The following is a 15,399-nucleotide window of genomic DNA, read 5'->3' on the forward strand; positions in this document are numbered from 1 at the left end:
ATTTCTGGCAGTTTATTCATTCAATAAACATAGCTAAGTGTCTGACTGTTCAGAGGTGGTTGGAAGAATCTTACTATGGCCTTTCTCTGACATGGTGAAACGAAATACCTGGATAAACTATTTCTTTCAGCTTGACTCGTGAGCCGATAGAGTGTAGTGTTTGGATCAAAGCTTGTCTGCTGCATTGGGGGAATTAAATAACATAGTGCTGCCATTACAACACTGAATCTCTTAATTGGCAAAACATGTCTCATTAGGACTTTTTTAATAATAGCTTGGCATGTCTGTACCAAAATAAATCTTTTCTTGTAGTAGTCAGTGTGTGAGGAAGCCATATTCAATAACCATAGTATTATCTATAATAATAGTGAGTCTAACTCCAGAGATGCAAAACAGGGGGTTCTTCCCTGACAATTTTTTCAGCCAAGACCGCTGCTGCTGTTTGGCAGCAATATCCTCTGTTTGAGCAAAATATCCTGGAACAGTGAACGGGGATTTCTTACTCACAGCAGGCAATAAATGAAATGCAGCTGACCATTCTCTATCAACCAAGCCATGCAACCAAGTGTTAGACAAACGCAGTTCCCCTCCTGTAGTGCTGGCTCAGTAATCGCTGGTTATGTCTCTGGATGTTAAAGTTAGGTGCTTTGCAAGTTAGGAGAAGTCAGAAGTTGCTGATGTATAGAGTTCTAGAAAATTGGGACCACAGATAATCTAGTCCATTGCCATTGTTCTGAGGCAGGATACTGTATATGTACAGACTGTCACTAACTGATGTTTGTATAGCCTTTTATCAGCATCCTCCAGTAGAGGAGATTTCTTTGCCTCCTGAGGTATCTTGTCCTAATCTCATAGTTAGAAATGCTGCTTAATAGCTGCTCTGAAGCTGGTTTGTGTAAAGTGAGAGAGTAACTTTTTTGTCTTAACGTTTGTTGGACATGGAGAACAACTTCTCAGGATCCGCTTTTCGTAACAACCTTGTACATATTTAAGCACTATTCCAATATACCATCTTAGCCCCTCGGCCCCCCCGGGCCATTTGCTGCCAGGGGAAACCTTTTGGTCTTTCTCCATAGTCCATTCTTTTATATCTGTGATAATTTTTCTGGTTTTTCTCAGTGCTCTCTCCAGTTTGTCTACGCCTTAACACAAGACACACAAAGATGTGCTCTAGGTGAGACCTTCAGGAAGCTGCGAAGTGGTTTGCACGTGACTTTAAGGATAAATGATGGCAGAGACTCTGGCTAACATGGAAAAACCATCCATCTTGATGCTGCCTGTCTTGTTCACAGAAAGTATACACTTCCTGAGAGCTAAGAGATTATCACGATTTGCTGGGAAATTCTTTCCTGTTTTCCCCATCAGGATTTAAAAAACGTAGGTATCACTTTTTAGATAGAAGGGGCTAAGAGTAGAACCAGGGTAGTTTTTGGCTTAGAAACAGGTTTTGCGAGGGGAAGGGTTAGTGTTCACCTTTCGTTCTTAGTGAGTTGCAAATTTTTTTTGTGTCTGGTGGACATACAAGGTACTCTCAGTGGGCTCAGTCCCGCAAAGTGCCTGGCATTCTGCTCCCATCCAATTAAACACTGAAACATGCTTAATTGCAGTTTGAGTCCGGGGAGACCATTTACTTGAGTAAGAGTAAGCAAGTGGATAAATTAGTTCTTACATCAAGCCACAGTGCTCAGCACCTCACGGCATCAATCCAGCTGTTTGTTATTGTGTTTTCACATTACTCCCCTTCAATTTGTACTCTTCTGCCAAAGCCATTAAAGAGGCCAACATTTATTTTTGACTCTGCAGTTTCAGCATAAGTTGCTTGCCAATGGAATTTGCCCTTTAGGAGAATTAAGGGCAGTTTAGATTTCCCTTGAAGTGCATGATTATGATATCTGAAATATCATCCAGTGTTGGTTTTGCCTGTTTCGCTCTTTATACTGTTTGTGAAAAGTAAAGGAGAGCTTTTCCGTGGGTAAACAATAGCTAGTGCCCTTCAATAGGAAGCTAATGACATTACTGTCATCTAGCAGTGCTATGAATGCAAGCGAAAATACCTTAATGTGTGACAGTATCTGTTCAGACTTGCTAGTGCAGCCTCAGAGAAGGAGAAAAATATTTTATAGCCACGTAGGTGTTGCGGTCACCCAGCTGAAACGTGAAATACACTGATGTGCAGTGGGGGGAAGCCGGTGCTCGTTTTTCTCACTAAATACAGTATCTCAGCACAGAGTTGAGTCCAAAGTGTAGAGTTGAGTATAAAGTGTTCTTTCCTAAATAACAGATTGTTCCTGAAGGAACAAAACCAGTAAAATCTGGTTTACTACTGATTTTTATTCAGTGTCCCAGCACCTCCCAAGCCTGCCTGTTACGCCTTTTCGCAGCACCCTGCGATCCCCCTCCTGTCCCAGCTCTCCTCGCCCTCCCACCCCCTCATTTCTCAGGCTCCCTCTCTGACCTGCTGCCTGGGCAGAGCAGCGTGCGGGGTGATCGGCTGGCCAGTACATGTGTGCTTTTGGCCAGGCAGCTGCTGCTGGATAACAGCTGACTTCTTGCTTTTCCCTCAGTGGGGGCATTAAAGCCTGCTGCCAATTTTCACTAGACTCGTCAGAGATCAGAGTCTCTCTGGCGTCTAACCTCTCTGCTACATGTGGTGGAGACTGAGCAGCGGCTTCTAAATATAGTGGTGCATTTATTGCCTTTTTTCCTCAGGTAACTGGAATAATCATGAAGTAAGACTCTGTAAAAGGAGATTTTCTTTGAATCAGAATAAATACTGTCATGTTTTAGCTGCAGGGACAGTCCTGTGAGCACTAGATTTTCTTTAATCCTGCATGTAAAAGTTGTGAAAATGGTGGTATCGCCTTCTTATTTTACTTCTTACCTAAATTGTGAAACAGACTCTCACAAAAACCAGGTCTCGGCTGTTTGCTGTACATCTCCTCTTAGGTATAGAGAACATCATGTTAACAATGTTATCCCTCCAGGTTACATTGTGCAAGGCTAGTGGGATTTCTCTCTTCTGTTCTTGGCTATAATGCTCAGAGGTGTCTGTCCTCTTCCTCTGAAGGTAGAATTTCTTGCCTGCCTGCTATATACTGATGTTCAATATGGTTATCACTCTAATATGTAGCACTTGACTCTTCCTTGAAATCTGGTTTTATCTAACACATCAGGGTTTTCCTACAGTTCTTCAACTGAGGGCAGAAGGTAATCTCACAATGTAGACCAAAATCTTACAGTGTATATTGAAACTGAAAGCAGACAAGCTCTTTGAAGCTGATTTAATGCTGCCTCTGTGGCAACAAATTCCTCTTGAGGAATTTAGTTTTTCTTACTAGAAGGCTATGCTATCTTCAAATTCTTTATATGCTAAAGATGTGGCTGGAGCTGCTTTGTTTCTTGCTGTTCCCAGCGCTCGTTCAAATCTCACTCCGGTTTTGATGTCGTGAGAAAAAGTTACTAGTATGTGGTACATGTTTGATATACTAGGTGGAATAAACCCCCTGGTGCCAGCCCATCTGCTGGTGGGCATCAATTGATGCAGTAACAAGGGGTGAAACTGTCCATGGGGAAAATTTCTGGGCTATTCTTTCTGGAAGTAGACATTTGTAATCCTGGACTTTCAATTTACCCTCTACCCACTGTAAATTCACATTGAAAATGTTACAGCCTGGAAGAAGAGAGCATTGATTCCTTTTCCAGACTGGACAGAGGTAATTTTCTTAAGAAGCAGTGATAACCTTGAGAGGAGTGCATTTTATGTGTAAGTGCAAGTTGTCTCTCTGATTCTACCCTAATGATGTGTGGCAGAGCAAAGATGAAACGAGTTTTGAGCTCGGGTATGGCTATTATCCTCCTGCACCTAGCTGGCTGTTCAAAAGTTGCAGAAATGAGTTTTTAACTAGTTTCGGAAACTGTATTTCTCCATTTCTTTCTGAATTTCCTCATTCAGAGGAGAGAATCTGAATACATAATCCTTCAAAATCCTGGAAACTGTAGGTGGCACAAGGCTGGCTGTTTGTGTTCAGTGAATCTGAATGAAGCAAGGTCATTTTACACCAGGGAAAGGATGGGAACCAAAGCGCCGAACTTCTTTTTGGGCTTCCTTCACCCCATGCTTGGGTTATGAAGGATTCAATATACTCGTGGGGGCTAACACAATATTCCTCTTAATTTGTAGTTTCCTTTTAGTTTATAAATCTAATTTTCATCTGTATGTGCTAAAGTACCTACAAAGGGAAATGCTTTAGCATTTCCTAACGAATACCTTATGCGTGAATGTTAACGTGCATACACTGTGACCTGCATGTAAACACATTAGCTTGCCTTTTGAGTTTGTCCGTCCAACTGAACGTCCCGGCTTCCCAAACTCTTTCAGGCAGGAGGTGTTATCATCTGCAACCGTGCAAAGAGAAGGGTTTTGTTTCTGCTAAAGTACGCTGTTACAGACCTCCGGACTTCGAGGGAGAACATATCAGCGCAGACCAACACAGTGCATAATTAAAAAAAAAACAAACAAAAAACCGCTGAGGTTCATAAACAGCATCAGGACCCTGAGGAGAAGAAGCCGGGTTCCGGACGGCCGCGCCGGGCTCTGAGGGGAGCGGCGCGAGCCGCCGCCTGCCGCCGCGCGGGCGCTGGGTGGCGCTGTGGGAGCGCGGGAGGCCCGCGCGGCGGCAGCGGCGGCGGCGCTGGGCGCGTGGGCACCGGCCGCGCGGGCGCCGGCTCGGCGCCTGTGGGTGCGGGTTTTTCCGTCAGCCTCCCCGCGTGTCCCTCGGCGTACGCCCGGTTTCTGGTCACAAGAATCGCATGTGTATAACGTGGCACACCGAAAACGCCTCGAGAGGCAATTTTGTCGCAAACAGTGTGTAGAAAATAGTATTTTGCTGCGTGTTTACGTGCACACGTACCCTCTCGTGGTGAAGGTTGCTTTGCAAATTTCTGGATGGACTTTCTTTTGCATATGAGCTTGGCCTTTCTACTTCTGAATCATGGAAAGGGCACGGGTAGTTTTTATGGAAAAAAATGTTGGCATGGTTTTGCAAAACCCCTTCTTGACTGATTCAGGTGAAGGTACGAGCTTTTTGAGTCAGACCATATTCTTCTAAGAGGTAAAGGCCAAAGGAGATCTCACTGTGTTTTCAAGTTAAAGAAAAACTCTGACATCTGAATGCGTTCTAGATTTTTAGACTTAGTACTGCTGCTAGTCAAGTCAGATTTTAAGAGAGTATCTTGTTTTGATCTTCTGATATAGCCATGTTTGGAACATTTTAATCACAAACCAATTCAGGTAATGTTCCAAGTGACAGCAGTCTTGTCATTCTCTATTTGGACTGAAACCCATGCTACAAGTTCAGGTTATTCATTTCTCTTCAGTTCTGGGTAGAAAAGTTAAGTTTTAAAGAAAAAACCTTTATTTCACGGGATCCATTTTTATACACTGATCACTTATATCACTCTTTGCCCCCCCCAGGCTGCGGTTTGTGATCCATCTTCTTCCAGTTAGCCTCATGTGTTTGTCTTTCACTTACTAGCCCAGCCAGCTCTCCCTTCTTCAGCGCAGCATCTCCAGGCCACGCGGGTGTGGAGGGGACGCCGCTCCACGCGGGCTCTGGCCTTCCCATTGCACCCGTGTTGGTGCGGGAAGGGCTCTGCGGGTTGGGGGTCAGCAAGCGGGGCTTGGGGCCACAGCAAGGGGGGCCAGCTGCAGCCTGGGCTGCCCAAACATCAAGGAAAGTGACTGTCCCCCTCAGCACTCCTTAGACCTCATCAAGGTACCGTGTCCCCTTTTGGGTCTGCCAGGACAGGAAAGGCATGGAGCAGCCAGCGCGAGTTCAGGGGAGGCTCCAGGACGATCAGGGCTGAGGAGCACCCTGGGGGAGCAGGGCTTGCTCAGCCCAGGAAGGGCCCCGAGCGGCTGCCTGCACCCACCCATGGGGAGGTTGCTGATACCAGGCAGCCTGGCTCTTCACAGGGGTACGTGGCAGGAGGGCATGAGACAGCATGCCTAAGTGGAAACAAGAGGCTCAGAGTTGGATATTAGGAAGAACTTTCCTCCCTGGGGCAGGCTGCCGGGGCAGGCTGTGCAGGCTCCGTCCTGGGGGGTGTCAAGCCCTGACTGGACACAGCTCTGAGCAGCCTGGTCTGGCCTGGGGCTGACCCTGTCCTGAGCAGGAGACCACGCTAGAGACCTCCCGAGGTCCCATCCAACCTGAATTATCCTGTGTTCCTATGGTTTATGTCTTCATTTGCCTCAGGTCTGCCGATTTACTTTCTCCCATATGCAGGTTACTTTTTTCCTTTCACCTTTTCGATTTCCCATTAACCTTATTTAACCATCAGACTGTATTACTCTGTTGAAATTTTACGTGAACTCCACTGGCAGCTGGAAGCTGTGTTGCAGCGAAAGAGCAGTGCAGGGAAGTAATAAGGGGCCAAATGGTACAGCAAGATTTTCACCGAGAGGAGTAAGAAGGGACCATAGGGCAGCAGGGCTTTTCGGAGCAACCCCTGTCATTGCAGGTCCCTGACCAGACATGTTTCTGCTGAGTCCGGAGAGCTCCTGCTGTGTATCTGGTATAGGCAGGACCATTGATCACTGCGAGGAAAGACTTGAGACTGGGGAAAATGAGGAAAAACAAAGTTTCCGAAACTCTGGATAAAGTGAGATGTGGACTGAAGCTATTGGCTTCAATGTACCAAATTCTTCTCATATATGTATGATTTAAATAATGAATAAAATTTTATTTATTTATGTATTTATTTTCCTCTGGCAAAAAGCAGAGGGCAGGAAGCTCATAAGCCAAGTATTTACTTAATTGTGTTGTCTCAAAGGATAAAACTGAAAAATTAATTTAAAACTGTTAATTTATTATTTTATCCCATTTTGAAACTATATTTGTCTTTCCTTTTGCCCGTGTATCTTAATGATATTTGCCAAACATTTTAAGATTATAGGTGAAATCCTGAAACCCTTGAAGAAACAATAATTTCACTGTTGGCTTCTATGGAGTCTTTTTCTACCCTGTAACAGTAGGAGGGATCCAGGTTTGACTTTGATCAGTGCTCTGTTACAGAAATAGGCTAATAAGTATTCATATTGGAAGTTTAAATTCTTAGTAGAATGGCTTCATCAGAACAGTAATAAGTGAGTCTTGCTGTCTTTGTTGTAGAGGATTTCACCCCAGTTCCATATAAGGCTCCACCACCTCCAAAACCAGAAAAAACGTTTCCTCCTTATACTGGGTTTGGTTCTGAAGAGGATTCTCTGTGCTCCTGTATGGGTCTGCTTCCCAAGCCTCCCCAAAAAGATTTCAAGAAATTCATGGAGAAAGACAGGTATTTCAGTGAAAAATAGTTCCAACTTTTTTAATTATGTCTTTTTGTGAAGGAGATAAATGTTAAGTAGGGATGTCATTTTTTTCAGCAAAATAGGCAGCTCATCAGACTTTTAAGGGACAGGTGCATGAGGACTGGTTTAGTGACCTGGTACTCCCAATTTTCTCCGAACTCGGCAAAATTTCTCTTTTGAGAACACAAATATTCTGACCCTCCCATCCCCTACCTCCTTCCCCTCTGCTGTCTTCTGTGGGAGTTTGATGGAAATCTTAGTCCAGGACTTAGTCAGGAATTTTGTATGCTTCAGCAGTCCAACACTGATTTGTTTTTCTGTTTGACTTTCTGGCATTTACTTTTTTTGTCTGCTGAATTTCATGCAGTTCAGCGTAGCAATATTAAAGCATTAACCCTTTACTTTCCATTATGAAATGGTTTGTCAGGCAGTGGTTGTTGAAGTCTAAGCAGAAAGCAAAGTCACATGCTAGAGATTCACATGTAGAACCTCTGTAAAAGAAGAAAGCTATTAGAAGGAGGCTTGGGAATGTGTCGGTAGTGCATGTAGCAGTACTGTAAATCATTTAAAACACAATCACTTAACAAATATCCAACTAGTAAGATCATCTGGTGGGCCTGATTTTGTGGAGATAATCCTAGTATGTATTGCTATTCAGAATTTGATTTGAAAATATACATACCGAAATGTGTTCTTCCTTTATAAATTTCCTGGAAAGAAACTTGGAGTTTGATTTGCAACTGAATTTGAATACAAATTCATTCCAGACATGTGGCAGAGAAGTAATTTTCCCCTGGAAATTATTCCTTTCTATCTGGCCGACTCTAGCTGGTTCTGTTAATTTAAGCTGAAAATTGTTTTTGACAAAGTAGGGAACCTTATGCCGTTTCCCTTCTTGGTCCAGGAATAACACAATTAATGTATGTTACAGAACTCAGGAGAATGCATCTCTTAATGATGAAAACTTTTCTCATAGTCTGTTTTTGATATCTTACCTCTTCCTTTGCTTTTTAGACATGGCATGGAAAGTAACGTACTGCGATTTCTTGCAAAACTCGTCACAGATAGTCCCATTGACAAGGATCGGAAATTCATTATTTCCTACTTCCTGAGTGATGACACCATTTCAGTTTTTGAACATACACAGCGAAACACAGGTAAGATGTAGTAATGTCTTGCAATCAGTTCCAGTTGCCCTGTTCATTTGATTAGAGTTTGCAGTAAACAGTGTGGCCAGACTCAGCACTAGCAGAAGCAGGGATGTGGATTTTTAAATGCAATGGGAATTACATCAGCAGGTCTATTGCGTTATCTTGCATAGCTGTATGTCATAGTAATTTATAATCTTCATCACTCAGAATAACGCTGTTCATTGTATGACAGTACTTCACAATATCCTTTGGGGACTGGAAGTGTAATGCATTAGAACTTTTATTACATTTTAATTTGCCAATTTGGCCTTTAAACATTTGCTTTTGTTGTGGACAACATACAGGAATTGTATTGTAACTGATGATAAATAGGGACAGGAAATGTAAGACATCAAGAATGAAAGAGTAAATCCTTTGTTTTGCAAGTTTGTGCTATGGTGTTATGAAACCTATATAGCATCCATTGTATAGAAGTAGCTCGTGAAAGCAAAACAGCTGTGATATTTTTTAACATACTTTATCATTAATCATGGAGTGTTGAGCATATAAAGAGTGAAGATTGCCCTGTGCTAGTGTCTGTATGTGTGTATAATACTGAACTGAATTTCAAGAGCCAGACTACCAGTGTTTAAGTGACAAATGCTTTGTTACTTCTCAGTTGCTTGATCACATTTGTCCTGTTGCTGGAGCATGGTCACCCAGTGTTGTCACGGTTAAATTATTTTGACCACTGCTGTCTGTTGTAGGCTGCCTCCAACTGAGGATATGAAAGGTTTTGTGATTTTCAAGCATCCTTTTATTTCCTTGGAGTGTCTTGCGCACGGATGGAAGGACACAGCACTGGGAAGGATGTCAGGAAGTCATTCTGTAACTCAGAGAGATAGGGAAGCCTTGGCTAAGCATGACCCTGTTGGAGTGATTAGTGTATTTCTGTGAAGCCCACAAAACACCTGCAGCAACCGTTTCAGAGCAGTTAACATCCAGAAGTGCTCTGGCACCTCTCAACACGTGCGGTCGAAGGACTGACTCTTAAAAGCTGCTGTCAGCCTCTGATAAAACCATAGAGAGAAAAAAATCAGGAAATCACATTCTCTCAAAGACAAGGGAAAAAGAGTAATAGAAGGTTTCCTTAGTTACCACGTTAGGCTCTTGTGGGACCTCGTGACTAGCTCTTTTAGTACTGCTTGAATTGCCCTATGTCAGCTTCTTGGCACTGAGCGCCTTAGTATGGTATTTCAGGTACACCCTGCAATGGTGACCAGCTCACTGTGCTCAGTACTGACCTGTTTGGTACTCCCAGCTCACTGTCTAGAGCAGAGACTGTCCTAGGGAGGACTGTTCAATCCCCTTTGCTTCAGGCTCTCGTGCCAGCAGTTGACTTTCTGAGGTCCAGTTATTCAGCTTACAGTTAAGGACTAAGTATTCTTGCGACCCTATGCTTAAGCCTTTACTAAAAAAAGATTTCTGATGTTAATTCTTTTCAGACCTATGATAAACATCACATCCATAAAAGAATGAAGGTGCGGTGAATATCTAGACCTGTCTGTATTCCTAGAGAACTCTTTCTGTGCCACTGGTGCTACTAAGCCATTTTGAGTGCCCTACACATGAGTAGGTTTTTGGGAAGGCCTGACCCTTTTCAATGCAAAGAACTTTTAATGGCATCTCTGCTTGTATCCAACTATATTATGAATGCATAAATAAAGACCTCACCCCCAACTAAAATACAAGCAATTCTCTGAGAAATGTTTTGAAAATGTGTAGTGTATCTGCCTAGGCTTCAATGAGCATTCCCAGTTAGCCCTGCTTCACTGCAACGTCAGGATTTAGCACTGCTTATGGCAGCAGTGTCCTGTCATCATTATCTTACTAGTTTCCTGCCATCCAGTGACCTGTAATTTATGCAACTTCTTTTATTACAGCTAAAGACACATAAACTTACGGATATATTTATTATGTAATGCTGCTGTGAGGCTCAAGAGCGGCTCAGTTCTCCACTAGTGAATGACATGTTTGATTGGCATTCTATATGTCTGGAGACAAAGGATGCTAAGGGGACAGCTGCACTGTTAAATTAAAGAAGTCCAGAGAACAGTTTAGATCTTGGACCCCAATCATACGTATTGTCTGTTCGGTCACTCCCGATTCTCCTTTGCACCGTTCCAACTAGACAAGGCCCCAGAGAGCCTGGGGCCCCTCCTGGAGGATGCTTAACTCCAGAAAATTGTCCTGCAAGGCAGTAAGGACAAGGCTGCACCAGGTTTGGCGTGCTCCGCCCTTATCAGTCATCTAACACTATCCCAGGAGGTTTTGCAAGCTCAAAAATCCAGGTCCTTCTGCCACACCCAGGGGCTGCAATAGATACCCTCAGTTTTATGCTGTAAAATACCACTCTGTTGGACTGCAGCATAGCCCTCGCATGCCTTCAAACAGTTTGAACGCACAAAAATAATAGCTGTGTCTGAAGACCCGTGATTTATCACATAGCACCCAGAGCAGAGCCACACACTGTGCAGTGCAGATGTGGTCAGTTGGTCAGGCTCTTAACAGCATGGGTGCCAGGCCAGAGATTGCTTCCTGGCTTCCTTTTATTTTGGAATGAGAATATATGCTGGGATTGCAGCTGGGAGCCCATTGAACATCGCCAGTCAAACAAAATGGGAAACAATAAATGGGCAAGTTTGCATACCAACAATAACAAATGCTTTAAGACATGTATGAAAGGCAAGTACCTGTAAATGGGTTTTTAACTTCCCTGGGATGTTAAAGTGGATGGAGTAGCTGACTTTCAGAGGTGGTAGAAAGGTGAAGTGGAAGGATGTGGCTAAGAACTGGCCATTGGAGAGTTCAGTGAGAACAGCCTTGAAGAGGCAGGATAAGAAGTAGGGATGGTGGGGGCAGAGGTAGAGCAGCAGTTGGAAAGAGGCCTGGGTCTGCAGAAATGTCTTTGTTCCCACCTTCCTTCTTCTCTTTCTTCTCCCTTTCTCTTCTCTCTCTCTATCCCTCCCTCATTTTAGTCATGTCTGAAGGAAAAGTGAACAGGTTTCTTCAAGGCTGAGAATGAGAAGGCTTTGCAGAGGTCAGATAAGAGCAGCTAGGAAAAAGGAGTAAGGCATGCCAAACAGGAGCGAGAATATTTGTGTGTGAGAAGGAAAAGTGTTGAAATGGATGGGGTGGGAGAAGAGGAAGGTTGAGCACATCTTGGAGAGGGGATGAGTTAAAACAGTAAATGACTCCCAAAATAACAACTTGACCCTCCCTTTTGTGCACAGGTTCAAAGGGCTATTTTTGCCTTTTTTTTGCATGAATTGATACAGATTGGCAATGAAAGATGTTTCAAATCGCAGTCCTAAGATGGAAGTAATAAGTTGCTCTTACTTTTCTCAGTCCAGCAACCTGAAGGTTGCAGAGAAATACTTCATACTACTAGTAACACTGTGAAACTGTATTTGAAATGCACAGGGCTGGACATCTTGAAGCACTTGTTGAGATGGGGGTCAAAGCATGAGAACTTTGGCTCCCCATGCAGAAAATCACAACCCTTTTTTACTCAGTGTAAGACCAAGCCAACAGCTGTACAAACACCTGCAAAGTCTGATCTGATCTTAATGGAAGAGGGTCTTTGGTTGTGGTGTTTATTTTGTGCTTTGAGCCTGGCTGTTGTAGATTTCCATCAAAATTTCTCATCAGGTTTCAGTGTAAAATCTCTAACTTCAGATATTTTCAGCTGTTTTCCTTTATACCTTTTGAAATACACTAACCCGTAATGTTTAAAAAACAATTATGGGACAGAGGTATTAAGGTAGGTTTCCAATCTAAGCACACAACTGCAGGGAAATAGAGAGACAAGAGTGAAGTTCCCATCTTACAGAGACCAGTTCTGTTTAAATATTACAAACTGTTGCCAGGACTATATAACCTAAAATTTCGTATTTGTTTTAATAGCTAGGTGAAAAGGAATGTGTTAAGATTAGAGTTACATTAGCGATTTGAATTGTTTTTTGATTCAAGCTAGATCTGACCATTACCATAGTGTATTTTTGGTCTTCTGCTTTTATGGTGCTAGTAAAGCAATTAAGACAGACATCTGATCCAAACTCTGGTTTAATAAGTAATTTGGGTTTCACGTTCATTTGTAATTTTGACTATAAAAGGCATTTTATTACACTGTTCATCAGCCTTTTATTGGACTTGCATCACTACCTGATATGTAAGACATCATTAAACGTTACTAAAGTATGCTTTTTGGCTTTTGGCTTGGAAGCTCAAATATAAACAGGAAACGAATCCCAGGCACTCCCCAGTTGTTGTAGGGCGCATATCCTGATGAAACGAAACATGTGACAGAATGTTTTCTAGAAAGCTTTGTACGTGCAGTGCAATCTTGTGGTGCACCAGAAGGTATTACTGGAAAGCGAAATGTTCTTTTTAGTATCTTACGTACCCTTGAGCACCGCGTGCAGTTTCCAGTGACACAAATAAAATCATTGTAATGTGAAAAGAAATAATGTGACATACCCAGCTCGCAAAGGAAATAACAGATCGCAATTAAATTGCACTGGCAGAACAGTACGTGGAAGATAGTGTCATGTCACTCCTGCTTTTTTTTTTTTTTTACATTCAAAAGCCGTTAGAAACCAGTTAGAATTACAGTGCACCAGATTTCATAATCTTTGTAGGACTGTGCTGTCCTAAGTTGTGAATTTTTTTTTTCTTTTTTGCTTTGACAGTTCAAGGATAATTGCCTGCATCTTACAATTTGCATCTTACGTTTCTCAAGGGTCAGTCCCAACGCTGGCGACAGGGTTATGGGAACGATTTGAAGAGGAGTCCCAACGCTGGCGACAGGGTTATGGGAACGATTTGAAGAGGCACATTTCTGTCCCATTTTAAAGAAAAGAAAAAAAGGGAAGGTGTTTGGCAGGCATTCAAATGAGACATGTCACAGAATATGCACAATGTAACTGTTGCTGTGGACACTGGCAGAGACAGTTCTTTTAGCAATGAGAGGGAGCAGGAGAGTATATTATGAGACAAGAAACTCAAGGATGAAAACTAATATTTAAATACAAACCGGCTGGTTTGGGGTGTCTTTGGGGTTTTCTTTTGTGGTTTTTTTTTTTTTTCCCCAAGTAAAGCCACAATTAATTATTTACAATTCTATTCCTGTAGGGATACTTGGTGGGAAGTTCTTGGAAAGAGGTCGCATTAAGAAGCCTGGGCAGGAGCTCTTTAAGAGTGAGCCATCTGAATACTTCAAGGCTCAGGATCTGTTTGTTGGCGCCAGAGTTTGTTTCCATGGTCACAACTTTCTTTTGGCGGATGCTGATGAGTACGCATTCAACTACATGGAGAAGCATGCAAATGAGGTGAAGCAGGCTCTTGTTATTTTCAACTATCTTTAAGGACTGTACCTTATCTGTATATTTTTCAGAATTATTTATACCTAGTTTCTTCACCCAAAGTTCACGGCCCAGTGCTCTCTGTCGAGCAATGGATTTAGGAGATGTTACATAAGGAGTGCATGCAAACCTGGCCACTCTTTACTGTCCATTCCCCTTCTACGTTCTCAGCATCCACTCTTATTGTATTAGGGCTTGTTAGAAGGTATATCCCTGCCAATTCCTTCTTGAGACTGTTCGTGGCCCTCTTGTCTTGTGAATTGATCTAACCCTTGTTGAACCTACAGATACTGTTTGCTTCCACAGCTTTCTGTGGCAGTAAGCTGCAAAGTTCACTGCCTACTATGTAAACAAATATATGATAAAAGAAGTAAGTATTTTTTATCTGTTTTAAAACAACGTCTTGCTAGTTTCAATGCCAGTTCTAGCATTCTGGGGTTTGGTGAAGATCCCCATTCACCTTATGCACCACCTTCATAGTTTTGTAAATCTCAGCCATTCTTCCCCCTCAACCTAATCCTATCCAGTTAAGAGTCTCACCCTTTTTAGTCTGCCCTTGCAAGGCAACTGTGAGATGTGGAGACTGAAACAGTGCACAGTACTCAAGATGTGGGCACATCTAATTTAGAGCCTTACCAATGAGGCTATTTTATTCCTTGATTTGATTTTTTGAGTTCATACATATTTATCTGCCAAAACATTTCCCTTGTAATGTTAGAAATTCATATCACAGTCAGGAATTCAAGCTTATGGTTTGTACTCAGTTTCACTATATTTTGGTGTTGCCTTCAGAGGGAAGAGCAACAATAAATAGAGAGCTGCAGTGCCTCTGGTGATGTATACTTTATGCTAGCAGTCATTACACAAATGTCTGGTAAAGAAGCCCTCATTCACCAAAGCCAGAAATGTATGCAATAGGAGGAAATTGATTGTCCTATAGCAATTGTCACAGAGGTCAAAAAAAGAAAGTATACAGGGATGGAGAACCACAGAAGAGTCACAGAGCATTTTGTGGGATTTTATGTTGGTTTGGTGAGAAAGGTAGATTACTATTTTTTTTTTTTACGATGAAGTTTGTGCAGCAATATTTGAATAAATGTACCCTGATATACTTGGCAATTCCTGTTATGTGTAGCTCTGACCCAGTCACTCTGAAATGCATCTTCAGAGTGCATCAGCTCAGGAGCCAAGGCGCTTCTGCGTCCCAGTCCCTCTTCTGGATTGTTGCTTCATCACAGTGTGACCTTGAACATCAGCCTTTGGACTCGACTGTGCTGTGAGGACTTTGGGGTAGTGCGTATGCTTCACGGTGGGGCAGCAGCATGAATTGTGCCTTTAGCAGACCTTCTCCAGAGCTGCCCTTTTGCATAGGCTTGTTGAGAGTACCCCTAGGGAAATATCCAGGAATGTTTATCAAGCTATGGTCCTCTGCCCGTTTGTCCAGACCTTTTGTGGATGGAGAAGGGAGAAGATTCTTAGTGCAAGTTTTAATTGT

The 15,399-nt window shown here is 42.7% G+C and overlaps 1 protein-coding gene across 2 annotated transcripts in view; it reads left to right on the plus strand.

The window, feature by feature from the left end:
• EFHC2 (EF-hand domain containing 2) overlaps positions 1 to 15,399 on the plus strand; it is a 62,167-nt gene that overhangs the window by 27,047 nt on the left and 19,721 nt on the right. For both annotated transcript variants that reach the window (XM_087757307.1, XM_087757308.1), the window contains 3 exons: positions 7,173 to 7,338; positions 8,366 to 8,508; positions 13,675 to 13,871. In XM_087757307.1, the coding sequence (XP_087613433.1) occupies positions 7,173 to 7,338; positions 8,366 to 8,508; positions 13,675 to 13,871 (506 nt within the window). The remainder of the gene's footprint in view (positions 1 to 7,172; positions 7,339 to 8,365; positions 8,509 to 13,674; positions 13,872 to 15,399) is intronic.

This window comes from Nipponia nippon, unplaced genomic scaffold (assembly GCF_047370975.1).
Source record: "Nipponia nippon isolate SJK-2023a ecotype South Korea unplaced genomic scaffold, ASM4737097v1 scaffold_2, whole genome shotgun sequence".
NCBI classification, from domain to species: domain Eukaryota; kingdom Metazoa; phylum Chordata; class Aves; order Pelecaniformes; family Threskiornithidae; genus Nipponia; species Nipponia nippon.